Source organism: Lipotes vexillifer, unplaced genomic scaffold (genome assembly GCF_000442215.2).
Source record: "Lipotes vexillifer unplaced genomic scaffold, Lipotes_vexillifer_v1.1 scaffold1545, whole genome shotgun sequence".
Lineage (NCBI taxonomy): Eukaryota > Metazoa > Chordata > Mammalia > Artiodactyla > Lipotidae > Lipotes > Lipotes vexillifer.
In genome coordinates this window covers 612,866-640,266 of record NW_006789763.1, presented here as the reverse complement: position 1 = coordinate 640,266, position 27,401 = coordinate 612,866, and the positions used below count along the sequence as shown (strand labels likewise).

Genomic DNA, 27,401 nt, shown 5'->3' with positions numbered 1-27,401 from the left:
CCGGACCGGGGCACGAACCCGTGTCCCCTGCGTCGGCAGGCGGACTCCCAACCACTGCGCCACCAGGGAAGCCCAACTTCTAATCGCGGTTTGGTCCTTCTGATGACCAGTCCCCAACCTGGAGCCCACCCAGAGTTGCCTCATTAGAACAAAACTCCCTCCCGTCAGCCAGGGACTCCCAAGGCACTCCGACCTCGCCCATCGCCGTGGAGGTTTCAAGGGTGCTGCTCTGTGTCTGAGAAACGGGCGCAGAGACCAGTGCATGTTTCTCATTACTTCATGAGCAGACAGTACATGTTTCAGGCTTTGGGGCCGCGCGAGAGCAGCCACAGCCAATAGGTACATGAACGGGCATGGCTCTGGCCCCAAAAAACTATTTGCAAATCCAGGAGGCAGCCTGGATTTGGCTGAACCCTGTTGTGTGGCGTGATTTCCCCCAGAGTCTTACCTTCCTCACGTCACCCGGTGTGACCGATCGTATTTTCCAAAGGTGGACGCAAACCCCTCGCCTGGAACCTTACCCCGCCCGCATCAAGAGGTGGAGACAATGTCCGTCCCCTTGCAGTCAGGGTGGCTTTTGAGGCTGGTTATCCCATCGAGGAGGGCGGACGTGAGGCTGTGGAGCTCTAGGGCTCCCCGCCAGCCCAGCAGGCGCCCTGGACCAGGGGCCGCCACGTTGTGAGGAAATCCCCCCCGCGCGCTCCGGCAGAGCGTCCATGCGGCCGGGCGCCGAGAGCCGGCGCTCAGAGACCCGCCAGCCGGTGCCGCCTCAGCCCCACCCGACAGCCCGCTCCACAGTCCCTGACCCGGCACTGCCAGCCGACGCCTGGCAGGGGGCCGCGGCAGGAAACGAGGTGACGACGATCCCGCGCTGAGGATGCCTGGCGCCCGCGGGAGGCTGACATGCGGGCTTGCGAGGCTCGCTCGCGGGCACTGGGGGAGACTCGAGCCGCAAACAGCAGCAGCTGCGCGTTGTCACACATCGGTGGCCGTGCCTGGTGCTTAGGAGGCCCTCAGGAAATATTCATGCAGGATTAAATGAATAAATACATAAATGCAAGCTCTGTCTATGCCCGTTTGAAACTTTGAGAGTTTGGTTTCCTCAACAGCCTTTAGGCCCCGGAGCCCATCCATCCAATCTGGCAGGTGTAGTCATTAGAATCACACGCGGGTGTAGGAGCGTGTGCGTGTGTGTGCAGGCACACGTGTGTGGGCATGTGTTCCCACCTCAGCTGGCAATTCCATCCACTCTCAAACCAAAGTTCCCTCTACCTTTCTCCATTAGATACATTATTAATTTCCCTTTGTCTGGAGGTAGATAGCTTTTCTGATTAAGCGGTGGCTTTAATTATGCCACAAAGCACATAACAAAGATCTTGATTATTAAGACTGGCCCACAGGATAATGGAAGGAAGACTGGCAAACCCAAATTAAACAGCATCATAAAAATGAACAGCCTCGTCCGAGGCCCCGTCCTGCGTTCCCATGCAGTGATGCCCCCCGCCCCCCCGTACCTCCCGTTGGTGTTGGAGAAGTCTTAGGGCGTATGAATCGTCTCTGCTGCGCATGGCTCAGCGGTCAAGTGTAATGCGTGCGGATTTAGTGGATAGTGATCACGAGGCACTGGAAGCAGGCACCGCACGCCACGTGCCAATCCGGCTCCACATGGGGGCTCTGATGCCACTGGCATCGAGGGACTGCAAGTGGAGGCAAGGGTCCCAGATGACGGGATGGAAAGCACGGTGCTGTCAGGGAAACGGGCTGGTTTCTTTCCTCCTGCTGCAGCCAGTAGACCCCCTTCCCTTCCCACCAGGCCCAGGAGCTCAGGGAAGGAGGTGCTTGGGGAGGGCGGGGGCCCCCTCAGCTGAGGCTGCTCCTCCGCCTGGGATACTCGCCGAGGGGAACAGGCCCCACCCGCTCACCCTCCTGTGTGCCGGGCTCTTCCTTAGAGCCAGCTGGTCCCCCTGCAGCAGGGTTGGAGACTAACAAAGCCAGACAGGAAAATCGGAGGCCACCTGCCCCGTGGCTCCGTCTCAGCTGGGGATTTGCTGGGAAGGGGGAGCCCACTCAAGGGCCCCGTGGAGGGTCCACTCAATGTGGGGCTGCCCCAGATCCCGTCGGGGGCCTGACAAACAAGTGCCGGGGTCCCGCCTCTCCCTTCCCTTCCACTGTCCACCCTAAGGGCTCACTGATGATCCCCAGGGCCCTGCTGGGGCTGCTGGGGCAACAGAAGACACCTGCCCTGAGCTGGACCCTGGCTTGGGGCGGGTCATCGGCCTCTGGCCCAGCGACCCCAGGGACTGCCCTAGGGAGTGCCTGGAGGGGCTGGAGGTCACAGGCCCTGAAGGTCGCACACTTGGGCCCCGATGGACCTCACTGCCCAGGCAGAGACACTCCAGGTGGGCTCAGGGGTCCTCTGCAGCACTGCACCCAGGGATGTGTGGTCTGGCCACCCTTGCAGTCCACTCGCTCTCCTGGGCACGGACAGGCCTCCAGGCAGCCAGACGGCGACCGTGCCCGTGAGCGCACGACCCCACGTGTTACTGTCCCACCGGGCTCCTATGAGGGGGTTGGTGTGAGGGGTCTTTCTGTGCACGGTCCAGTGCTGTTTCTGACCATCTTTTGCTCTGAGCTCTGAGGGTGGCGTGTGTGCTCATTTCTCCTTGAACATGTGGTGCAGTGATTCTCATGCATCTCAGCCCAAGTGTCTCTCCAAAGGTGCGTGTGGGTCGCCCGCAGCTGTGAGTGAGGGCCTGGGTGTGGAAGGGTGAGTCTGAGATCCATACTCACCCTTAGCTCCGCGCACAGGCTCGTCCAATAAATATGAGCCATTAATGTCTCCACAGAGTGTGGCTGTGCGTAAGGTGCCCTGTGAGTGCATGCGGGTAAATGCATCATGGGCACGTGTAATGCGTGTGTGTACATCTATGCTGTGTGTGTGCAGTTGTATGTATGTGTATTTGCATAGTGTTTTACTTGTGTGCACGTGTGCTTGTACACGTGTGTAGTATATGCACGTCTGGGTGTGTGCACGTACATATTGCTTCCGGGAGGTCTTGCAGCCAGCTGCCTGGATGGATGGGTGGACTCAGGCTGGGAAAGACAAGACCCCACAGCAGGAGGCTCCGGCGTTTCTCGTTGCTCAGGCTTCCTCCTCTCCACCTTCCCCAGCAGCCTCTCTTGTCCCGGTTTTCCGTGGGGCTGCGCTGACTCTGTGCCCATCAGGATCCTGGGCACAGGAAGGGCCAGGCGTTGGTGTGGGATGCACTGGTCTGGAATTCCAGGCTCGCACCAATGTTCCTAAGAGGGCAGGAGTGTGTCAACCCAGCAGGCAGATGCTGCTGCCCGGAAGGCATCCCCACTCCCCGGTGACGTGCTTCCAAGAACCCTCCTGACAGCTGTTCCCAGAAACGTCCCTCTCGGTTTCCGATGGTACAGCTTCCCGGGTCTGGGCTCAGCCCAGACCCGTCTCCTCTGGCAGGAGATGGATGTGTGTCCTGTTGTCACAGGCAAAGCTTGCTGCACCCCGGGAGGCCACTGCCGCTTCATCCCCTCTCCATCCTGCATTTATTTCTCCAGCGGCACAAAGGGCGTCCCCATAAATTTCCATCAGTGTCGCTGCCACGGCACCGTTTCCCCGGAGGCCAGCTGGGACGCGGCGCGCGACGCATTCCAGTCACGACCTCGGAAGTGGCTTCGAGAGCCCGTAACTGCGCCTGGTGCTCTGTGGGTGTATAAATCCTCTGTGAAACGCCTTGGTGGTTGAGGATGTCCTGCTTCTCTGGCTCCAGATGGGACATGCGAGGCCAAGCCAGAGCCTCTCTGGGGTGCACAGCCCAGCCCCTCCTCCGGCCTTGACCTGAGGGGGCAGGCGCGAAGCCGGCCAGCCTGCGGGAAGCGTCCAGCGTGTACCCAGCACCCTGCAGGACAGCGTGTGTCCAAGAAAAGGACAGAGCCGCCGGACTTTGGGGAACGTACCTGTCCTGGTTATGATTGCGGCTTAGCCAGCTGCGTTAAACCACGTTTTAATGTACTGAGGGGCAGGAGGTCAGGCGGGGTGCAGGGGGAATAGCCTCTCTGAGCAGCGCTTCCTGAGACCTCAGCTGGTGAGCGTGATGGGGGCTGCTCAACGGTGGGGGCTGGAATCATCTGGGGGGGCCATCGTGCACACGCGTGGCAGCAGATGGACGGTCCACCCGAGCACCCACACGTGGACCCTCTGTGTGGCCTGGGCTTCCTCACAGCGCGGCGGCCTGGGCAGCGTCTTGTGCCTCTCTGGTGCCACGTGGCCCCAGAACAAAGTCCCAGCACACGAAGCCTTGTTGCTCTTCGTGACTCAGCTCAGAAGGCACGTAGCTTCCCTTCCCTGTGTCCTGTTGGTGAGAGGCGGCAGAGCCCACTGTCGTGCAAAGGGAGGGTGGCAAAGTCCCAGGGGACTTGGGGGCTGTCGTTGCAGCATCTTTGGAAAGTGTGATCTGCCACAGCACCCATCTCGGATTGTCGTGAGGTGACGTCTGAGGGTACAAGGGCTAGATGACATTCCGAGGGAGGAGTGGGATTCCCCTAAAAAGAATGGATGTTCTGTGCCGCCGAGAATGCTTTCAGATGAAAAACCTAGCAAGTCTGAAGTGGCTGCAACAATACTGGGATTCCTGATCTCAGATAGTGAGAAGTCCACAGGTCGAGGTGGGGGTGCAGAGCTGTTCATTGGTGGTTCAATGACGTCATCAGGGACCTGGGCTCTTCCCAACTCTCTGCTCTGCCACGCTCAGTGCATTGGGCTTATCTCCTCATGGTCACAGTATGGTTGCCATAGCTCTCAGTGTCACGTCTTCACAGGTCAAATTTCCAAAGGGCTAGAATAAATATGTTCCTACATCTTGTCCCTCTTTAAGAACAGAGGAATCGTTCCCAGAGCCCCCTACAGACATCCCCTCCTGTGTCCTGGGCTGTCTGTGTGTCTCACCTTGCACCATGCAAGGCAAGGATGCTTTCCTGCTCCTTCTCAGAGCCCCTCCAGTGTTTAGTTTGCTCAGTCTTTGCCTCTCAGGATGGCGGGGACACCCAAGTCTCAAAGAATGGGGTTTGCTGAGAATTTAGCTGAGGAGGTTGGCAGTTGGCTCTCTCCTCCTCTCGAGGCAGCCGAGGTCCCAAGCTGGGACTGTCTGTGTCCTAGACAAGGACAGGGTTAGGATGAAGCAGCTGGTGTCATCTCTACCAACAATGTGAGAAATCCCCCAGCTCGCCTGGACGGGGACTTCCTGAGACAGGGTGTGCAATGGCCAAGGCAGTGGCCAGACTAACCTCTGTGAGCACTGGACCCACTGGTCCCCTGTCTTCCCCTCTCGGCTTGGTCTGGGACTCTTGGGTGCGGCTGACTGGGCAGACACCTCCTGAGGGGCATTCACAAGTGTGTCCCTGCATCATGCACATGTCACGACCTGTGCAGGATCAGGACTGACAGAAGATCCATTTCAAATTGGCTTAAGCTGGCAAAAGAGAGAAAAAGGGAGAGACGGGGAGAGAATGTATTATTCCTGCAACTACAAAGTCTGGAGGAAGCACTGGCTTCGTGTAGACTTGGATTTGAGGCTCAGTTGATATCATCTGGACCTGGCATTTCACCATCTCTCTGCTCTGCTATTGGCCTCATTGGCTTCATCCTGACCACTGGACGCAAGATGGATGCAGCTGCTCCAGCCTCACATCCTATCTCCCCAAGGCCCCAGCCAACCTCTCCATGGCTCTGACTGTGTGTCTGTTCCTGAGCCTATTGCTGAGCTGCCTGGCTCAGACCCAGTCACGTCCCCCCGCTTCATCCAGGGGCTGGGATTCCACCCAGTGACTTAGAATGTGACAGTGGGGAGGTGAACCACACATGTTATGGGGGACAAGGAAGAGACTGAGCAGGACCACAGCAGACATCCACAGCCTGAGACAGGATGGACAGGACTCCGGCTGGAGTTTGATTTTCAGGGGGAGGAAGGGACCTAGGGAGGGTTGCACTCCAGCTAACATCAGTCACCGGGCACACTGGGCTGGGTGCCGGGCGCCTCATGATGCTGGAATGGTTGCCAAATCCCAGAACCCCCAGGGCCATACCCCAGATCCTAGACCGGGGCTTCTCACCGGGCGATTTCACCCCGGGGCACATTTGGAGATGTGTGGAGGCATTCTGGGTTGTCTCAACCTGGGCGGGGGCCAAGGATGCTGCTAAGCACTGTATCACACACAGGACGACCGCCACAACAGAGAATTATCCGAATTATCCAGCCCCAAAAGTCCACAGGGCTGAGACCGGGAAACCCTGGTCTGGATGGATTAGACGTGGCTAAGCCTCCACCTCCGGAGGCTCTGGGAGGGGGCGATGGGGTCCTCCTGCCCCAGGGCCCGAGTCCCTCCGTCCCGGCCTCTGCCCCACCCCTGGGGCCCACCCTGCGTCACCAGGTTTACAAGCTCTCAGAGCCGCCCTCTTGCTGGACTCTGATTCTTTCCAATCACCATAAACGTGGTTTATTTTCTGTTGGACAGGAGCAGGGCTTTCAATTACAGAGCAGAACCTTCTGACTCCGCATAGACCGACTTCTTCCAGGGCTGCAGTGTGGCGGCCAGTTTTGTTTCCCCTGCCCCACCGAGTGCCTCCCGGGCTTCAGCACAGGGACAGTCCCTGCAGGGTGGGGAGGACATTGAGCCCTGAAACTGAGGCCGATTCAGGTGCAGAAGGAAACCCAGAAACACAGCACCTCCTGCCTGGAGGAGGGAAGCAGGGGCATCGTGGGACAGTCCCACCCAGCGGCCACCGGAGCTTGTGCGGGTGCAAAGGCAGGACAGAAGGACTCCGGCCTAAGGTCAAGTCCAAGTGCGCTACTGGCCAGGTGCCTGGGGTCAGAGGCTGTAAAGAGAAGCTCAGGGGGAGGGTGGTAATCGTCCTTGTCTTCAACGGGGTTTTAGGCGTGGGTTTCTTACTTCCTCACTGACGTCATTCCTCCCTGTGTGTGAGGAACATCCCCTTCGGTCTGTTCAATATTTACCGATTGATTTTTATTTTTTTGGCCTGCACTGCTTGGCTTGTGGGGTCTTAATTCCCCCACCAGGGATTGAACCCGGGCCACAGCAGTGAAAGCACCAAGTTCTAAACACTGGACCACCAGGGAATTCCCTCTGCTTAATATTTAACACAACCAATTTTTTTTTTCAACTGAGAAGGGGATTATATTATAAGGAAAACAGATTATTTTATGCAAATTTGTGCTGGACAAAAATGAGCCGTATATATTGCACGATTTCTAATTTAAACAACCATTTGTAAGCTGCACATGTTTATAATGGGAGTGATTTGTTACGTGTAGATGAACAGAATAAAGTGAGACAGCGCATCGCCCCATGGGAGACGTGCCCACACACTCCTGCCGCACTGGACGGCCCTGGTCCTAGCCTGGCTGGGCCCTCCTTAGCCTTTGGGTCTCGTTAGGGGCTGAGTTGTGTCCCCCGACCCCAATGCACAGGTTGAAGTCCTGACCCCAGGACCTCAGGATGTGACTGTGTGTGGAGACTGGGCCTTTACAGAGGTGACTGAGGTAAAATGAGGCCATAGGATGGGTCCTCATCCCATAGGACTGGTGTCCTTAGAAGAGGAGATGAGGGCTTCCCTGGTGGCGCAGTGGTTGAGAATCCGCCTGCCGATGCAGGGAACACGGGTTCGAGCCCTGGTCCGGGAAGATCCCACATGCCACGAGCAACTAAGCCCGTGCACCACAACTACTGAGCCGGCACGCTAGATCCCACCTGCCACAACTACTGAAGCCTGCGTGCCACAACTACTGAAGCCTGTGCGCCTAGAGCCCACGAGCCACAACTACTGAAGCCCGTGCGCCTAGAGCCCGTGCTCCGCAACAAGAGAAGCCACCACAATGCGAAGCACGTGCACCGCAATGAAGAGTAGCCCCCGCTCGCTGCAACTAGAGAAGGCCTGCGCGCAGCAACGAAGACCCAACGCAGCCAAAAATAAATAAATTAATTAATTAAATAAATAAATTAAAAATCACTCTATTTGAACTGTGTTTATTGTAAACTGCACACAGCAGAGCTGTGTGTGACTGAGTGAATGTGTGCATATATAAGTGTGCTTTAGTGTGTATGTATTTTTAGTGTGTATTTATCTAACTTCATTGAAAAGCCTCTAAAAAAAGAAAGAAAGAAAGAAAAGCCTCTGGCATTTTAAGGAGAGAGTAAGTTTGTTTGCATTTATTGTAGCAGCCAACGTACTTGATTGGGTGCCTTCTGTCTTACTTTATTTTTTGTTCCTTTTTTCCCATTTCTCTAGTTTTGAGAGCTCCCTTTGCCCCTTTGTGAACTGTATTATTACATTAACAGCCACTCACTGGCCTCATCCCACACCCAACATGGAATATTTTGCTTTCCCTGCCCCCCATCTTTTCCCCTCCCACAGCCCTACAGCCAAGATAAGACCTTTGGAAGAATATGCTTCACCCTTCTAGTTTGCCCTCGATGCTAAGGTTGGGCGGAGGCCACGATTAGGCTGTCCCGTGCAGGCATCGTCTGGCACTAGCGCTCTGCCCTCCTGGGCAGCCCAGCACTGTCTACTTAGACCCCACTTCAGGGGACAGTGGCCGCCGAGCGCAGGACCCACCCAGTAGATGCCACGTGTCCAGCAGCCGCCTGCTCCGTGACCACCTGGCACTCAGGTAGAGCTGGGCTTCGGGAGCTGACATGGGCTCCGGGCTGGGCTCTCCCCCAGGCCCTCCACTGGGCTGCACCGCGAGATGACTACCATTCCTTTCATCTCTCTTCCACGCCTTCCAAGGGCAACAAGGAAGAATGCTCTGTGTGATCCCAGTGGGACTTTAACCCCTTAAAGTGCAAGTTCCCTGCCTTTCTGCAAGGAGACAGCAGGGCTCAGGCTCAGACCCTTGAAGTCCAGAGCTTCTGAGACAAACATCATCGTGCTGTTCCTCTCACTGTGCTCGATCCTTTTCCATCTGTGGCATTGCTGTCGCCCTTCCACTGGGAGCAGGATTGAGAACTGGTCCCAGCGGGCATCCCGCGGGGGCACCAGGCTCCCACCTCCCCGTCACATCCCGACACGGACCACTGCCCCCAACCCCGTCTCTCCCGCAGGTGCAGACAGATGACCTACTCGGACGACCTGCCCCAGATCTCCGTGGTGTTCATCTTTGTCAACGAAGCCCTCTCGGTCATCCTGCGCTCCGTCCACAGCGTGGTCAACCACACGCCCTCCCAGCTCCTCAGGGAGGTCATCCTGGTGGACGACAACAGCGATAACGGTGAGTGGGACCAGCCCGGCCCCCCCCCCCCCCCCCAATGCGGGACCCTCACCATCAACCCTAAACTTAGGATTCCTGTCATCATGATCACTGTCATTTAAAAATCATCCTGAAGTTAGATACTATGTGCAACTACGTAAAACAAGTAACAATATTATTTTCCTTTAAAAAAATAAGGAAGCTCAAGAATTGAGAGTAGAGAGAAAAACCTTAATAGATAACAACAGACAAAGTATATACAAAGGCTTACTATGTGCCCAGCATCAAATAACAGTTTAAAGGGGGGGCGCCCCCCCCCCCCCCCCCCCCCCCCGCGAGGGAAGCACGTCAGAGCCCTGGAGGCCAGAAGTCTGAATTCGGGCTGTGAGTCGGGCCACACTCCCTCCAGGGGCTCCAGGGGCTCCAGGGGAGGGTCCTTCCTGCCTCTCCCAGCTTCTCCCAGCTGCCGGCATCCCTGGTGTCCTGGGCTTGGGGCCACATCCCTCCCATCTCTGACTCCACCTTCACAAGGCCTCTTCCCGGTGTGTCTGTGTCTCTCCTCTTCTAAGAACACTTGTCCTTGCATTTAGGGCCCACCCTAACTCAGAAGGTTTTCATCGCAAGATCCTGAACTAGTTATAGCCACAAAGATCCTACTTCCACTTGAGGGCACATTCTGAGGCTCTGGGTGGACCTGAGCTGTGGCAGGGTGCTATCACTCCTCCAGCCAGGAAGGCCCCCAGCGTGTTGAGTTCTCCCATATGCTAATGGCACCTGGACAAAGCTGCAGTGGGAGCCTAGCTGGTGAGGAAGCTGGACTGGCACTCACGGCCGGAACCTGGGCCCTTAGCGTGGCCCTGCATCAGCCTCAGTCCAGCCCAGCATGCTGTCCACACCCAGCAGGCACAGGGGCTCCGAGCCCCTAACAGGGGTCCGGAGGTGCCCCGCCTGCCCCCGTCTGCGGTCCCCACACTGAGCCCCTGGTGCGCTGAGCCGGGCCTACCGGCCCCTCCTCGTCCCCAGTCCCTCCTGTCACAGCAGCCTCTCCTTCCAACCTCGGGAGTCGGGGGGCAGGTGGGGGAGAGCGGGGCGAGGCCTCCCAGAGCCCCCGGCACGGCCTGAAGGAGCTCCAGCCCTGCGCGTGCTCCGTGCCGCGCGGGGGCGGGGGGAGAGGCCCGCCTGACACCGTCAAGGGAGCAGGGAGTGGGTGGCCAGCACCGGCCTGCGGGGCCCTGGAGACGGCAGGACAGAGCACAGGAAGGCTGCTCCAGGAGCCCCTGGCTGCTGCAGCTGGGGGCACCCCTGGGACCAGGGCTGCCCTCACAGGAGCGTCCACTGGAGCCTGGTGACTGAGGGGGAGGGATGGAGACAGGCCGCCCCTGCACCTGCCCAGCTGACCCGGAGGAGCTCCCGCCTCACCCAGATGCCCACTCGCTTTTCCCCTTTCCCTTTTTCCTACCAGCTGAAGTCTGTTGCTACTGTGACTCACTTTGCTGCTTTGCGCTTTTGGCCATTGGGAGCTTCCTCACGTAGACGCCCGCGCCCTCATCAGCTTTTTGATAATTTACTGAGTTGAAATTCTCATAACATAAAATTAACCATTTACAAAATAAGTGTAGAGTTCAGGGGTATTAAGTACATTCACATCATTGTGAAACTATCACCATCATCATCTCCAGAACATTTTCACTTTCCCAAAGTGAAACTCTGTCCCCATTAAACACTAACTCCCCAGAGGCTGTGCTCCGCAACGGGAGAGGCCACAACAGTGAGAAGCCCGCATACCGCAAAAAAACAAAAAAACCCCCAAAAAACCCACTAACTCCCCACCACCCTCCCCCAGCCCCTGGCGCCCAACACCCTGCTTTCTGTCTCTGTGGGTTTGTCTGCTCTAGGGACCTCATATAAGTGGAATCACACAGGATTTGTCATTTGGCTACTGGATTATTTCACTGAGCGTAATGTCCTCGTTTCTCCGTGTAATAACATGTGTGAGAATTTCCTCCTTTCTCAGGCTGGATCGTGTTCCATTGTATGGATGGACCACACTTTGTTTATCCATCCATCTGTCCATGGACTGCCTTCCTTCCTACAGCTGAGTAATTCAGCCCCATTTTCTCCTGTCTTTATAACACGTGCCTCTGTCTGAATCAGTCTGGCTTGATTGTTCATTGCCTCTCCCGCTGGAATGCAGTTCCGTGAGGTGGGCTCTTATCTCTCCGAGGTCACCCCCAGCACCCCTAACCCACATCCAGCAACGGTGGGTCCTCTTAAATGTTTATGAAATATGGATCCAGGGCACACAACGACCGTGGGTCTCGGTGACTTCAGGCCCTCCTGAGGTGTTACGCCCGAAACATCTCTGTGTTCCCCGCAGTGGAACTCAAGCTCAACCTGGACCAGTACGTCAGCAAGAGGTACCCTGGCCTTGTGAAAATTGTCCGAAACAGCAGGAGAGAAGGCCTGATCCGGGCTCGGCTGCAGGGCTGGAAGGTCGCCACGGCCCCTGTCGTGGGCTTCTTTGACGCCCACGTGGAGTTCAGCATGGGCTGGTAAGGGCGGGGCTGGGCCCTGGGCGGGGTCGGCGGGGTCTGCTGGCGCCTGCAGGACCCCTGCAAAGAGGATGAGCCTGGCAGGGCCGGGGGCAGCTGAGTCCAGCCACGTGGCCACTCCATGTCCAGCTCCTGGACCCGGAACCCTGTTTGTGATGCGCATATATGAAGATTGATCTGTATCCCCACCTTGTCCCCAAAGGAATTTGAATTGGCCAGTCATTCCAGCAGGTGACAGTCAAATGAGGCTGTTCATGTGACCTCAGGCCAGGGGAATACACAAAGGTTGGGGGCAGTTGCTGCATGAACACGTGGTCTGTAGGGTCTCAGTTAATGGAGACCTAAGTCTAGGGCACAAATTGGAAGCAATTTCTCATCCTTATGGAAAATTCTAGATCAAAGCGTCCACCCATTTTCTCCCACCCATCCATGCAGGGGTGAGGTGGGCTTCTAATGAGAAAGCTGGAGGGGGATGTGGCCAGAGGAGCAGCAGGGATACCTCAGTGACACAGGAGCATCTGCGCGAGATGATCTAGAGGTGCCCCGGGGCCCGCCCCGCAGGAAGGCTGGGGCCCCTGCCCTGGATTTGTGTTTGCCCCGGGGAGGCAGGGGCCCTGCAGGTCTTCAGTACTCAGTGTGGACCCCAGGCCAGCAGCATCTTCAGCCCCCGAGAGCTTGCAGGACATGCAGCTCTGTGTGACCTACGCTCTCTGGGTGGGACCCAGGGGTCTGTGCTCTCCCACCCGGGACTCTCATGAGGCTGTGCCCAAAGGTGTCCAGTGAGGCCTTAAGAACAGAGTCATCTGTCCAGCAAAGTATCCACATCCAAAGGGGAGGCGGGCATCCACACGGGGCCTCTCTCCAGACCCTGTGGTCCCTAGGCCAGCCGTGAGCTGATGTTCTCGCAGCAGGTGCCTGAGGATGAGTTGATAGAACAGCAGGATGTGCTTCAGAGTTTTCTGGGCTCTTGGCATGTTTCCTTTCTTTCCTCTCTGGTGCCTGCATCTGGGATGCGCCACCCCCCGGCAGCCCTCACTCCCGCCAGGACCTGCAGTGGATGCGACAGGAATAAATGGCAGCAGGCAGGGTGGGCAGAGGGTGACATCCCGCGGGAAGGCTCCCCGTGTGCAGGATTGCGGCGTGATGCCCGGCCCGCCAACGTGATGCGAGGGGTTGAGCCCCTGGCTGGGGGCGGGGACCTCAGTTTCCTCCGGTACTGAGTGGGGATGTTACAAAGTGGGATTGTTGCCAGGGTTACACGTGTGATGCTTGTAAGCCACACCCTGCACCCGATGGTGCCGGCTCCAGTGCACGGGTGTCAGGCAAGTGTCTAACTGGGACTGCAAACCAGGACCCCAGGGGACCACCTGTGTTGGAGCGGGCTGGGACATGAGCGGGTGAAGGGAGGGTCACCCAGTGCGTGAGTGTCCTGGGGCCGTCATAAGGAATGACCAAAGGCTGGTGGCTCAAAACCACAGAAATTCATTCTCTCACAGCTCTGAGGCCAGAAGTCAAAGTCAAGGTGGGTGCAGGCCTGCACCCCCCACCCCGGAAGCTCTAGAGGAGGAGCCTCCCACCCTCCCAGCTCTGGGGGCTCCAGGGGCCCAGGGCTGTGGCCACGTCCCTCCATCCCCGCCTCCGTCATCACGCTGCCTCTCCTCTGTGTCCGCGTCTCAAACCTCCCTCTCCTTTTCTCTTAGAAGGAGACGCCTTGCGTTCAGGGCCCAGCCCAATCCAGGCTGATCTCATCTTGGGCTTTTTAACTGAATTACATCTGCCAAGACTCTATTTCCACATAAGGTCCCCTCCCAGGTTCCAGATGGACAAATCTTTGTGGGAAGACACCGCTCAACCCTCTCCCAGGTTCTGGGGGCTCCAGGAGTCCCTTGGTTTGCGGCCACGTCCCTCCAATCTCTACCTCCGTCTTCACACGGCTTCTCCTCTCTGTGTGACTGTGTCTCTCCCCTTCTCTCTCCTAAGTACCCTTGCCAGTGCCTCCCAGGTCACCCAGGATGATCCCATCTCGAGATCCTTAAGTTAAACCCACAATGGAAGGGTCTGCAGGGGGTCCACATGGGCAGGGAGTATGGGCCCTACGCCCAGGGGCAGCCTGAGCACCCACCAGATGAGCTGCAGGGAAAGGTTAGCCCCGGGGTGGGTGGGCAGCTTGCCCTGTTTCAAGAGAAACTAAACCTCACCGTTTTTATATCAAATCGCCCACATTACACCTTCGAACTCTGTGAAGCCTAAACTAAGACGTTCACTGAGATACCCCCTTGGGGGAAATGCGAGGGCTGTGAACGCTGTAAGGAGGCGTTCGTGGTGGACGTGCGATCAAGTCCCACAGTGCCTGGCCAGTATCCCCAGCTGGGGGCCACGAGGGTCTGGCCTTCGGGGTCTCTCAAGGTTCTTGGTTTTCCTAACAGCTCCTGCTGGTTGGACCGGGGCTTTGGTGCCTGGTCGGCAGGTGAGTGGAGCCCCCTCCTCCACGTTCCCTCCACTCTCGCTGTGGCATCTCAGTCACCCCAGGACCACGAGTTTGTTCTCAGCACTGCTTCTGTCCCAGTACGTTCCTGACCGAGACTCGACGTCTTTCTGCTTTGGCTTCCCCTGCTGGCCCCCACTTCCCTCTCCTCTGCCGCCCTCATGAAGCAAGTCTTGTTTTCCCATGACACCTGTCACGTTCTATCGTTAATGACGTGTTATGGTCTGCCCTCCCCACCAGGGTCACTCCATACTGTTGTGCAGGTTGTGCACTGCACAGGTGTACTTGGAGGCCTTTCTGTCCCTCTAATATACATTAAACTCCCTGGAGCACTTGGAGGGCGTTTGGGAGAATCACAAGTCTACCACATCAAAATGCAACTTTAATTTTCACAACTGAAAACCCAGTTATCCATCTGCAAATAGCCCTTCCCTCCAAGAATTGCCTCCGCAAAGATCCTGCCTTATTAGCAGATGTGGCATTTGCAGAGAGCTTTTCTCTTCTGAAGCACTCTGCTAACAGTAATTAATTAAGCCTCCTCATGAAGCTGAAAGGCAGGTAAATACCAGGCTCTGGCTTGGAAGCACAGGAAGGAAAGTGGGCCACGTGGCGACTCTCGCCAGGCAGGGTCAGAGAACTGCCCCAGCCCCACCCTGCCCCCGCTGTCCCTGCCTGAGCTTGGCCCCCTGGCCCCCTGTAGCGTTCGTCTCTCTGGCTGCCCCGTCAGTGGGCTGCTCACGACCACGTTGAACTCCAGTTCGGTGACAGGCCCTCAGGCAGCATCTCACCCTTGCGGTAGACAAGGCCGTCTCTGGGGTCAAGCTGCACCCGCTTGCCTCTTGGACTCCTGCAAGGAGAATCCGCAACCGACAGCTCTGTCCTCTGGTCCCTCTCTTCCCCGGCTTCATTGCCTACACTGCCCCCGTCTCTCCACTCCAGGCCCCTGGCCCGCTCCCCAAGTGCACCAGCACATCCCGGGAGCTCAGCACTGGCTGCTCCCTCTGCATGGAACGCCCCCCCGACCAGCTCTCCCAACCACCTGCTACATCCTACACCTCCTTCTGTTCACCACCCAGGGCAACGTACACCAGGCACCCTATTTATAAGTGCAATTCCATATCGCCCTTACTTGCTCTCTTTTTCCACCACAACAGCTATCACCTCCTAATATATCATTTATTTATACATTATTGTCTGTCCCCTGACCCCCACCCAGTCAGGGCCACCACATACTGTTGTGTAGGTTACGCACTGCACAACAGTACCTGGTAGCCTTTCTGTCCCTTCAGTGTATCCTAAGTTCCCTGAGGCATGGATTTTTTTTCTTTTCTAGTTCGTGAATGTACTCCAGTGTGTTAAAACAGGGTGTGGCACATAACAGGTCCTCAATTCATTCTTGTAAATGAATGTATGGCCACCTGTGCAGGGAAGGAGGGCCGGGAAGTGGGATGCGCTGGAGGGGGAGGCCGAGCTGTGAAGGGACAGACTGAGCTGACCCACAGGGCCTCTGGAGCCAGGACGGACCCATAGAGGCGTCAGAGATTGGGCCCAATCCGTGTGCCCGTAACCCTGGTGTCCATCAGTCCTTAGCCACGGGCTGGCCCGGGAAGGGCGAGACCTCGGAAGGCGGGTCTGCAGCCCAGGCGACCCCGGGGCTTCCAGGGGTGAAGCTCTTGGATCCGCCGTCCGCAGGCGCCATCAGACCCGGGTGTGGCTGCCTCCTTGGGGGAGGCCTGGCTCCAGCCCCGCCACCTGGGGGAATGGGGCGGGGGGTCCCGGCATCCATGCCCTTCCTCATGGGCATGCACCGCCCCGCAGGGCCGAGCCCGCCCTCTCGCGGATCCGGGAGGATCGCCGGCGCATCGTCCTGCCGGCCATCGACAACATCAAGTACGACACATTTGAGGTGCAGCAGTACGCCAGTGCGGCCCACGGCTACAACTGGGGCCTCTGGTGCATGTACATTATCCCGCCCCAGGACTGGCTGGACCGTGGTGACGAGGCAGCGCCCATCAGGTGAGCCGACCCCCGGGGCCCCTGGGGCAGGGCCTGCCCTGGAAGGAGCCAGGACAGCGTGAGGTGGCGGTGGGGCAGGGCTGCCACGGGGGGCTTGGGGGCTGGAGGGACGGGGGTGCTCTTCTGCAGAAAGCCAGGGCCTGGCACCATTTGGGGAAGCAAATGTTGGTGGGATGCAGCGCCAGCCCAGATGTGCAGAGGGACGTGGTGATGTGATGGGGAAACTTGGGAGTGGCTCCAGTTTGTGACCTGAGAGATGACGAGTCGCGCGGGGGCGGGGGGGAGAGAGAGGGAGAGAGAGGGAGGGGGGGGGGGGGAGGGAGAGGGAGGGAGACAGACAGACAGACAGACAGAGCTAACACCCAGAGAGAAAGAGCCAGTAAAAGAGACTGAGAAAAGGAACACAGACGTGGAGAGAGCAGAACAGGGGACTCACCAAGGAAAGTGAGAGGGAACAAGAAAGAGAGATGAACAGAGGAAGACAGAGTCAGGGTAGGGGGCAGGGAGACCAAGAGACAAAACTGGGAAGGCGTCATGGAGTAGAGAGGACGAGAGGTGCAGAGATGGAGAGAGGGAGGGAAAGGAGACAGAGACAGACACACAGACAGACAGAGGCAGAGACAGCACCACAAGAGTCAAAAACACGAGCCGGGGAGCAGAGCAGAGACCTGGAGACCACAGATGCTGTGTGTGCTACAGAGACCCCAGGCGTTTCAGCAGACCCCAGAGATTGTCCTGCAAAGCATTTATTTTATTTTGAATCGGTTCCCAAACATGAAAACAGAGATTTTCACATGTTAAAAATACACAACCCAGGGACTTCCCTTGTGGTGCAGTGGTTAAGAGTCCATGCTCCCAATGCAGGGGGCCCAAGTTCAATCCCTGGTCTGGGAACTAGATCCCACATGCATGCCACAACTAAGGAGCCTGCCTGCTGCAACTAAGACCCGGCACAACCAAATAAATAAATAAATAAATAAAATATTAAAAAATAATACACAACCCAGGGCTTCCCTGGTGGCACAGTGGTTGGGAATCTACCTGCCAATGCAAGGGACACGGGTTCAAGCCCTGGTCCAGGAAGATCCCACATGCTGCAGAGCAACGAAGCCCGTGCGCCACAACTACTGAAGCCCGTACGCCTAGAGCCCGTGCTCCACAACAAGAGGAGCCACTGCAATGAGAAGCCCGCGCACCGCAACGAAGAGTAGCCCCGGCTCGACGCAACTAGAGAAGAAAGCCCATGTGCAGCAGTGAAGACCCAACGCAACCACAAATAAATAAATAAAATAAATTTTTTTAAAAAAACCACAGCCCAGCATCTTTATAAAAATGGGAAGGCAGCCCTTCCTTCCACTTCCCTAGTCTGCCGAGCCCCTGGGAAATCTATGTTTCAAAATCTAGTGGGGCTACCACTTTATCCTGGGGGCCCAGCAGGATGGAGGTATTTTTTTCCTGGAGTGAATGTGCATCTGCAGGATCTGTTGACCCCTTGGAGCCTTGGCCAGGTATCCCCCTGTAGAGGTTTGGATTTTAGGGCCTCGGGCTGGCACCCCTCCTGCCTCATCTGTACAAACTGATGTGTCCCTGCTGCAACAAGCCACTCTTCCCGCAAGTGACCAAGACCATCCCTCATTGCACCTCTGAAAGCTCTCTCTTCCCCTAGGAGTGTCTTACGGGGGCTTCCGGGCACCTACCCTCCATTAGCAAAGAGCCGTCCAGCGAGAAATTAAGTCTCAGAGCAGCCTGGATGCCCCGAGCTGCAGGAAGGATGCTCTGGCCAGACTGTGTTGTTTCAAACTTTGTTCCTTATTACTATTACCTGGAGAGCATTTGAAAACCCTGATGCCCAAAACCCAAATAAAAAATGGGCAAAGGCCTTGAACAGATACTGCACACAGGAAGGTAGACAAAATGCTAACGCACTCATCGAGAAACGCCCACCACGGAGTCACACAGTGTCCCAGTGACGGGCCCTGCACGCCTGCTAGAATGGACAGACAGACCAGTGGCAGCGGGGGCTGGTGACACGGAGTAGTGGGAACTCTCAGCGCGGCCGGTGGGAGAAGGCATAGGCAAGACCACTTTGTAAAACTGGCAGTTTCTCAAAGAGGTAGAAACACTTCCTGTATGACCAGCTGCTCTACTCCAGGTACCTTCCCAAAAGAAATGAAAACGCACGTCTACAAAAGACAGCCGCGAATGTTTGTTTGTGGTGGCAGCTTTATTCACAATAGTCCCGAATTGGACCCAAATGTCCACCAACAGGTGACTAGATAAACGAAGCATAACCTATCTGTGTAACAGGAGACTTCTCAGAACTAAAAGGGAATAAACGGTTATGCCCGTAACAATGCGGGTGAAACTCAAAATGGTGAAACAGAGGCGAAAGAGCCAGATACAAAAGAACGCGTAGTGTGTGATCTGATGCACAGAGAAGCCCAGAGAACGCAGTCCCCTGGTGGAGGGCCGAGGAGCCCTGGATGGGCGCATTCTCCGTCTGGACTGGGACGGGGTTACCCGGCGTTCCCTCCGTCAGACCACTCGGACCACACACTTTCAAGGGATGTGTCCTGTTGCGTGTAAATTTAACCTTGTTGAGTTGATTTTTAAAGTGAATTTCAAAACATACAAAAAAGCAATAATTCCAATGCCCAAGCTGCTTACCATGCCAGTTAAATTAGCATCTCTGAGCCGGGACCAGAAGGATTCTAGCAACAGAGAAGGGCGCCAGCTAACATGAGCTGAAGCGGCTCTGGGGAGGACCCAGCAGGAAAGCCAGACGTCTCCCCCACATTGCGGACGGGTGTCCCTCCACCTCAGTCAGTCCCCGGAACAGAAGAGGCAATGGCTGAACTTGGGCCGCAAACCCCTGCCCCCATCTTTCCTGGAAGCAGATGGGAGAAGGGGTCCTCCAATGACTCGCTGACCTTCACCGAGGGGAGGGTCTGGGGACTCACCGTCCCACAGGGAGTATGTGCAAGGAGAGAGGCGGTCTCCCTAAAAGATGTTGGGGTGTTTGAGATGGAAGGCTGGGTGCAGCAGACAGCCGTGTCCACGTCCTGACCCCCAGAGCCCACGAAGGCGACCTCACTGGGGAAAGGATCTTTGCAGTTGCAATTAGGATCTTGTGACGGGGAGATTACCTTGGATCACCAGGCTGGGCCCTGAATGCCGTCATGAGTGTCCTTAGGAGAGACACACACAGAAGAGGAAAGGCCACACCACTCAAGTCAGAGACGGGAGGGATGCAGCCAGAAGCCAAGGGACACCTGGGGCCCCCAGCAGCTGGAAGAGGCAGGAAGGACCCTCCCCTGGAGCCTCCAGAGAGAGCGCGGCCCAGTCCGACACACCTCGGACTTCTGGCTTCAAGAGCTGTGAGAGGACACATATGTCTTGTCTGGAGTCTGTTTATGGTCTTTTCGCAGCCACGGGAAATGAACACACTGGGTAACCAAAAATGGCCAACGTCCAGAACAGGGCCTCTGCAGAGCCCTGCGCCAGGATTGGAAGGTCCTAAGCCTTGCTGGGCATCTGCCAGGAGGGTGTCCCCGTGGGGATGGAGCCGGCACACAACCACGTTGAGATGAGACCATGGTGGCAGTTTGGAGCCGATGCTGCGTGTGACAATCACAAGCATTCCTCAGCTCCACGCGGAGCCGACACCACAGCCAGTCCCCGAATTGCGTCCTCGACGGGCATGAGTGCAGCCCGCAGGGAAGCAGAGTCCCGGCAAGGGCCTCTCAAGGCTGCCTGCGGGGCTGATGCCAGCTGGCCCGTGTGATGGCGTTGACCACGCCCAGCCAAGGCTCCCCGGAAATCAGATGTGGTGTGTCCCTCGGGGAAGAGAGGAAGCCGGCCAGCGCCTCCCCAGAGCCTGCCTGGCCCTCAGCAGGCTCCGTGCCGGGACTCACCGCCTTGCCTGTGATGTTTCAGGACGGCCCCCAGACCCCCGGCCCCTCTTCTTGGGGAGAGAAGTCACTCTGAATCTCCCATCTCAGTGTGCACGGCACCCGGGGAGCCAAGAGTGGCGTGACCGCGTCCTTCAGGTTCTAGAAAACGCCGCCTCTGAGTTACAGTGTGTTGCCTCGATTGTACCATGTATGTTTTGAAATTGGAACCAATGTTTACACTTAAGAGATTTCACGTGAAATTGATATCTACTCTCTGAAAGGCAGAAGATTCTGGAAAACCCAGGCCCCCATTTCTACCTGGTGATGATCCACTGGAGCTGAGCTGCCACTGGTCCCCCGGAGGGGCAGCACCACAGTCCCCAGCGCTCCCAGCAGCCTGCTCCACTCGGGCCTCGAGCTGGGGGCTCAGGAGGAACAGGACCGCAGGGCCAGCCGCGAGGTCCTTGCTTCCAAGGCTGTTATATCCAGAGGACAGCCCTCCTCTCCCTCTTCTCAGGGAGGGGTCTTCACACAACCTCCCCGCGAGAGCAGACCCCGCGGTGCCTGCAGAAAAGGCTCCTGGCCACCCTCTGATGGAGCCCTTCACCCTGCACACCTCGAGACCCTGACCCCAGGCTGGGAAACTGCATCCCCGGGGACAGCGTGGGCCTGGAAGGGGCTCTTCTGAAAACCGCTCTGGGATTTCTCGTTTCCCTCGGACCTGGGCGCGGAGCCGCTGCCCTCCTGAAGGACGCAGCTCGCACACCCGCCCTGGAGCCCGGGTGGGAAATTAGCCGGGGAGAGGCTGGCATGTGAAGATTTCCTTTAGGAAATTTCCCTACCGTTCATTATCCTTGAAGTTCAAGGAAGAAAAAGGAGTGAAAAGAAGGCTTGGATTGCTGGAGGGGCGTATCTCAGCCTTGACAGAAGGAGAAAGACGGCTCCCCCCGCACGTGGAAAGGGGAGTGAAGGGCTCTCAGGCCTGGTGTGGGCCCAGGGGTCCTGCATGCTGGGGGTGGCTGGCCGCATGCGCAAACCATGTCACTGAAATGGAGCTATTTCCCGGGTCTGAAGGAGGTCAAAACGGGACCCGTGAGCAGTGGTGTGTTTGTCCCCGTCTCCTCGTGGCTCCGAGCTGCTAGCAGGGTGCAGCTGTGGAGCATCTTGGCTGCGTCTTATGGACCCCCGCCTCGGGGAGGGCAGTGCAGCCCCTTGGCGCACGTGGCTCGCGTCTTCCAGGGGCCGTGGAGCTCATGCAAGGGTTTGCACCCCGTCCCCCGAGGGGAGTCCAGATCCGGGCCAGTGTGTCTGGTGGACACGGAGGGACCATGGGTGTAGGTCGGCTACCAGTGGGGCCAGAGGAGCCCGGAGGAAAGGGGGACGCTCTGGGGGTGGCAGAGGGGCCCCCTCCCAGCACCCAGTCCCCCCCACCAAGCAGAGGAGCATGGAACGAGGCTCCAAGTAACACACGCACACTCACACACACATGCGCAAAATCACACACAGATGCACACACGTGCATAGAGGTGCACGCACAGACACATGTACACACTCACACACACAAAGCCACACATAGACCCGCCCACCCAGACACACACATACGCGCAAGACCATACATAGACCCGCGTGTACACACACACTCATACATAATTGCTTCTCTGGTCACAGTGGTAGGATAGTGACATTTTCCTGCTGACTTGTCACTTACCCTCTCCTGAGCCGTCACTTCCCGTGGTGCTGGGGGTCTTGGTAAGCACCTCGCCTGCTGGGTAAGTAACAGTCCATAAAAGGGATGTGGCTCGAAATCCATTCTACCGTCTACACTGATGAACTCTAAGTTGATTTCCCTTTGGCCGTTGTAACTCACGCTGCAGTGCACAGCTTTGTGCAAATCGTGTTTGGATTAGTCTCCTAGGATAAATGCCGGCTGTAGAATCAGGGGATAAAATAATAACAGCAAAAGGTTCCCAGGCTCCAGACACTCCTCTATGCAGTTTTCATCTGCACAGCAGCCTGTGGAGGAGGCACCGTCCTGCCTCTCATGTTATGGGCAGGGAAGCCGAGCACAGAGAAGCTGAGCGACTTGCCCAAGGTCACACAGCTGGTGCGCACCGAGCTGGGTCGTCGTTGCATCACTGCACAGGTATTGTTGGCTCTCTATTCATAGCTTTGGACTTTTCCAAGACAGCTGAGCCAACCCACACCAGTTTCTCCACAAACTCGCCACCAGTGCATGTGACCCCTCCACCCAGTTCGGCAGCGAGTCTGCAAGATTCTGCACACACCTTCCCTGTGCTTGTGCCGATTGCCTGGCCGTGCCCTGCCTGCGAGCACCTGTTCTCCCTCAAGGCGCCGAGAGCAGATGACTCTCTTGTCCCTTGTCACTCTCCTGAAGAGGCTGAAGGACCCATTTGTGATCTTAATTCTATCCACTCCCATTTGTACAGAACTCCAGAATTCCACGGACTCGGGGATGTGTATTGTCTATGTGTGGGCGTCTGGGGGTGTCTCTGAGTGTGCATGTGTTGTATGTGTATCTGTGTGTGTGTTCACTGCAGGTGTGGGTCTGTGTTTATGTGTGCGGGGGGTGCACACGTGTGTTTCTCTGGGTGTTGTGTGCATCTGGGTGTGTATGTGTAGGTCTGTATGTGTACCTATCTGTGGGTACGTTTGTGGGACCACGTACGTGTATTACATGTGTCTGTATATCGGTACATCTGTTTGTTGGATGTGTGTCTGGCCTTGTACGGGGTGTGTTGCGTGTGTGTCTACATGTGTGTGTGCCTGTATGTCTGTTGCATGTGTGTATTTGTGCATGCATGCGTGTGTGTTGTGTGCATCCATGCATCTGTGTGTGTCCGCATGTCTGTTGCCTTTACAAGGCAGGAGCCCAGGTGAGGACCCTTTGCAGAGATGCTGCTTGCTGTATCCCGGCATGCCGCACATCAGCCCCGATATAAGGATGCCCCCAGGACGACAAGTCTACCCCTGCCCAGCCGAACCTGAGAACCCCTGGCCCTGGCTGTTTTCTGTAAACACAGCAAGAATTTCTCATGCAAATAAATTCAGTGCCAGCTGATCCTGCTTCCATCGCCTTCTGAGTTTAAGTTTATTTTGGAACTCTGAGCAGTAATAAAAAAATTATTACTAGCTACATCAGACTTGGCAGGGATTTGGTAGTTAAATTCACCAGAGATCGCCTGAGATTTTTGTGTCATTAAGAAAATGAGAGAAATATCTCTCTTGGTTGGTGAACTATAACTTAACCAGTCAAACGCTTGCTATTACACATCACAGCTGACATTAAAATTTCGTTGCTGTTAGATTTGTGGCTCAAATGTCATGACTGAACAAATTGGATCTTTTTACAAATAAAAGGATAATCGCCTTTTAATGCCTCTGTTATTCTTGGACAACTCATGGGCATTTGCTTCTGATGTCCTAGTCACATTTAAAAGAAATGCTTCTTTTAAATTTATCATGGCGTTTTCATGAGTGACTTCAGACCTGTGGGAGCAGCGGGAGGGCACAGCGGGGGGAACGGAGCAGGAAACAGCCTTAGCCTTCAGCCTTGCCAGGACCACAGGGGCCTTCGGGGACAGTGGGGAGCCTTTTTGTTTTTGTTTTTTAATTTATTTGTTCTATTTATTTATTTTTGGCTGCGTTGGATCTTCTTTGCGGTGCGCGGGCTTCTCACTGCGGTGGCTTCTCTTGTTGCGGTGCACGGGCTCTAGGCGTGCGGGCTTCAGTAGTTGTGGCTCGCGGGCTTCAGTAGTTGTGGCTCGCGGGCTCTAGAGCGCAGGCTCGGTAGTCGTGGGGTGCGGGCTTAGGTGCTCTGCAGCATGTGGGATCTTCCTGGAGCAGGGATCAAACCCTTGTCCCCTGCACTGGCAGGCGGATTCTTAACCACTGCGCCACCAGGGAAGCCCTGGTGAGGAGCCTTTACTAGTCCTCTCAGAGCTCGGAAGAAACTAAGCCCTCAGCCTACAAGGGAGGTGTCTTTGTTTTGAGGGAAACACGTCCTTCAAAAGCTTGGAAGGTCCTGCTTTCTTACAAAACAGAGACTGTGCCTACTTCTTGCTAGCAAGATATTTTTCCATTCTCTTTTTTATCCCCTCCAACTAATAGGCACTCAGTATATCCTGCATTCATGATGTGAATGTATCATGAATGAATGAATGAGTCAGCAAATGTGCAGTTCTATTCACAGTGACACCGTCCACGTTTCTCTGCCACTCTGTCTCACCCTGTCCTGCTTTGACCACCGCTGCTCCATGAGACCAGTGGAGGTCTCAACACTGATAGATTGTTAATGCATTTTAGAAAAAACTATAACCAGCACATTGACACATGATTTTACAGATACAATTGCTTGGGACAAGGCAAGATTTACTGACATTTTAAAAATATGTAGCTGTAAATAGAATTATTACAGGAATAATAGTACAGTTGGCAGTCTTTTGCAGACAGCTGCAAAGGTTGTGTACTGTACAACTTCAAGGTGTGTCATTCAGAGAGACTCTGATATTAAAGAGGTTCCATAGAGTTGAGCAGTGCACAGCCTGTGCAACTGCCCATTACAACCCTGACTACTGATACACAGATAAAATAACGAAGGAGGTAGGCAAGAGACTGATGATCAGGGCAACTAAACAACTCATTGGGTAAACAGATTTTTAAAAATTTACACTAAGTTGCCTGAATTGTTTTGTTTTCTTGTTTTTTTGCGGTACGCTGGCCTCTCACTGTTGTGGCCTCTCCCGTTGTGGAGCACGGGCTCTGGACGTGCAGGCTCAGCGGCCATGGCTCACGGGCCCAGCTGCTCTGCGGCATGTGGGATCTTCCCGGACCGGGGCACAAACCCGTGTCCCCTGCATTGGCAGGCGGACCCTCAACCACTGCGCCACCAGGGAAGCCCCCTAAGTTGCCTGAATTGAATACTGGTTTTTGTCATCTCTGAGGGATGCAAAGACAAGTCCTAGGCAGCCCTGCCTGTGTCCCAAGCCCTGGGCACAGTGACCAAGCGGAGGGGAGGAGTGCAGGGATGAGGTGTGAGGACTTGGAAAGAGAATGGTGAGCCCACCCAGGCTGTGGAGATCCGGGGCCACACACCAGCAACCAGCTCATGCACTGTCTGCTTCCCTCCAGAACCCCGGCCATGATCGGCTGCTCCTTTGTGGTGGACCGGGAGTACTTTGGGGACATCGGCCTGCTGGACCCGGGCATGGAGGTGTACGGTGGGGAGAACATCGAGCTGGGCATGAGGGTAAGTGTCACTGCCTGGCCACTGAGGCCTCATGAGGGGACCGTCTGCCGAGCAGACCTGTTGGCCTGGCCGGTCCATGAGCTGCGTGTTACCAGTAAGGGGGACGTAAGGCCCCAAAACTTAGGTCAATGTAAGAAACCTCGATGGCAACGGGACTGGGAAACCTTATGAATATGGTAACAAGAGATTGTGTTTTGGATGTGACTTTATTTCTCAAGCCACTCGTTCTGTTGCATTACACTAAAGTGGGGGCTGGGGGGTGGAAATTGTAAAAGCTGGTCCTCGGCTTGGGGAGTTTGCGCGATGGCAATGAGGAGACTCGCCCTGTTTCATGGGCTTGTCTTGGTGGATGTGTGTAAAGCAGCTGCAGATGGGGGTTGTGAGCATCTGAATTCCCCACGGCCGCTCCTGGGGGAGCAGCTTGTAGAGAAGGCTGCAGAGAGGAAGTTTTCTTCTAGGAATTTTGTGATTCCAGGTCTTATGCTCAAACCTTTAGTCCATTTTGAGTTAATTTTTCTGTATCATGTAAGATAGTGGTCCAGTTTTACTCTTTTGCATGGAGCTGTCTGGTTTTCCCAGCACCATTTATTGAGGAGACTATCTTTTCCTCATTGTATATTCTTGGCTCCTTTGTTGTAAATTAATTGACAATGTGTGCATGGGTTTATTTCTGGGTTCTGTATTCTGTTCCATTGATCTATGGAATGTTTTTATGCCAATGCCATATGTTTTGATTCTTGTAGCTTTGCAATGTAGTTTGAAATCAGGGCGTGTGATGCCTCCAGCTTTGTTCTTCTTTCTCAAGATTGCTCTGGGGTCTTTGTGGTTCCATACAAATTATAGGATTGGTTGTTCTATTTCTGAGGAAAAATGTCATTGGCATTTTGATAGGGATGTACTCAATCTGTAGATTGCTTTGGGTAGTACGGTCATTTTAACAGCATTTTTCCAATCCATGAGCATATGGATACTTTTCCATTTATTTGTGTCTTCTTCAACTTCTTTCATCAATGTCTTGTAGTTTTCAGTGTGCAGGCCTTTCACCTCCTTGGTTCAGTGTATTCTTAGGATAAAATCAGGTTGCGTTTGGAGCCCAGTCAAAGGCTAGTATCCTGGGCTCTGTTCACGGCTCAGCGGAACAGTCACAGCATGATTAACGTGACGTGACACAGCCCATCCAGAGAGGGATGGGCAGGGCTTTCAAGGACTGTGGACCTGGGGTGCCAAAAGACCCTGCTTCCAGGAGGGTTCGGGTTTGAGCCCTCAGCACCAGGTCGTGGGTTACGACCAGGTCACCAGGTCACCAATTCCTTGCCCTTCATGCACAAGTGCTCCTTCTGAGGTGCTGTGACCCCGCTCCACTCAGAATGCTCGGAGGCCCAGGATGGAGAAGCATCTTAGCCATTGGTACCAGGGGCCGGAACGCAGATCCACACTAGCTCAAGCCTAACTAACCAGCTGGTTAGCTGTCTCTGCCCAGTGGCGACACCAGAGCCCCCAAATCAAAGAGTTTTTGACACTGGATCTGTTAGCCTTGACAGAGTACCGTCACCCGGGGGGCCTAAAGCCACGGCCCCCTCCTCTTACTGCACTGAGGCTGGAGGCTGAAGTCTCCAGGGCTGCGGCCCCTGGGGGCTCCCAGGGAGGGACCTTCCTGCCTCTCCCAGCTCCCGGTATTGGCTGTTAACCCTGGTGCTTGTAGATGCGACCCTCCAATCACACGGCCGTCTTCTCCCTGTGTCTTTACGACCCCTCCCTCTGTGTGTGCTCCCCGTTAGAAGGACACCAGTCACACTGGATTAGGGCCCACCTGAATGACCTTGTTTTAACCTGATTACCCTTTTTTTTTTTTTTTTAAAGAAACACTGTTTTAGGTTTTCTCTTTCTTTTTTTTTAAGACCTTTT

General features: G+C 55.7%; 1 protein-coding gene across 1 annotated transcript in view; it reads left to right on the top strand.

Moving 5' to 3' along the window:
* The window catches only part of GALNT9 (polypeptide N-acetylgalactosaminyltransferase 9), a 94,023-nt gene that overhangs the window by 31,197 nt on the left and 35,425 nt on the right, over positions 1-27,401 (top strand). The window contains exons 3-6 of the mRNA XM_007462798.1: positions 9,139-9,305; positions 11,662-11,836; positions 16,140-16,337; positions 25,379-25,496. Of these exons, the coding sequence (XP_007462860.1) occupies positions 9,139-9,305; positions 11,662-11,836; positions 16,140-16,337; positions 25,379-25,496 (658 nt within the window). The remainder of the gene's footprint in view (positions 1-9,138; positions 9,306-11,661; positions 11,837-16,139; positions 16,338-25,378; positions 25,497-27,401) is intronic.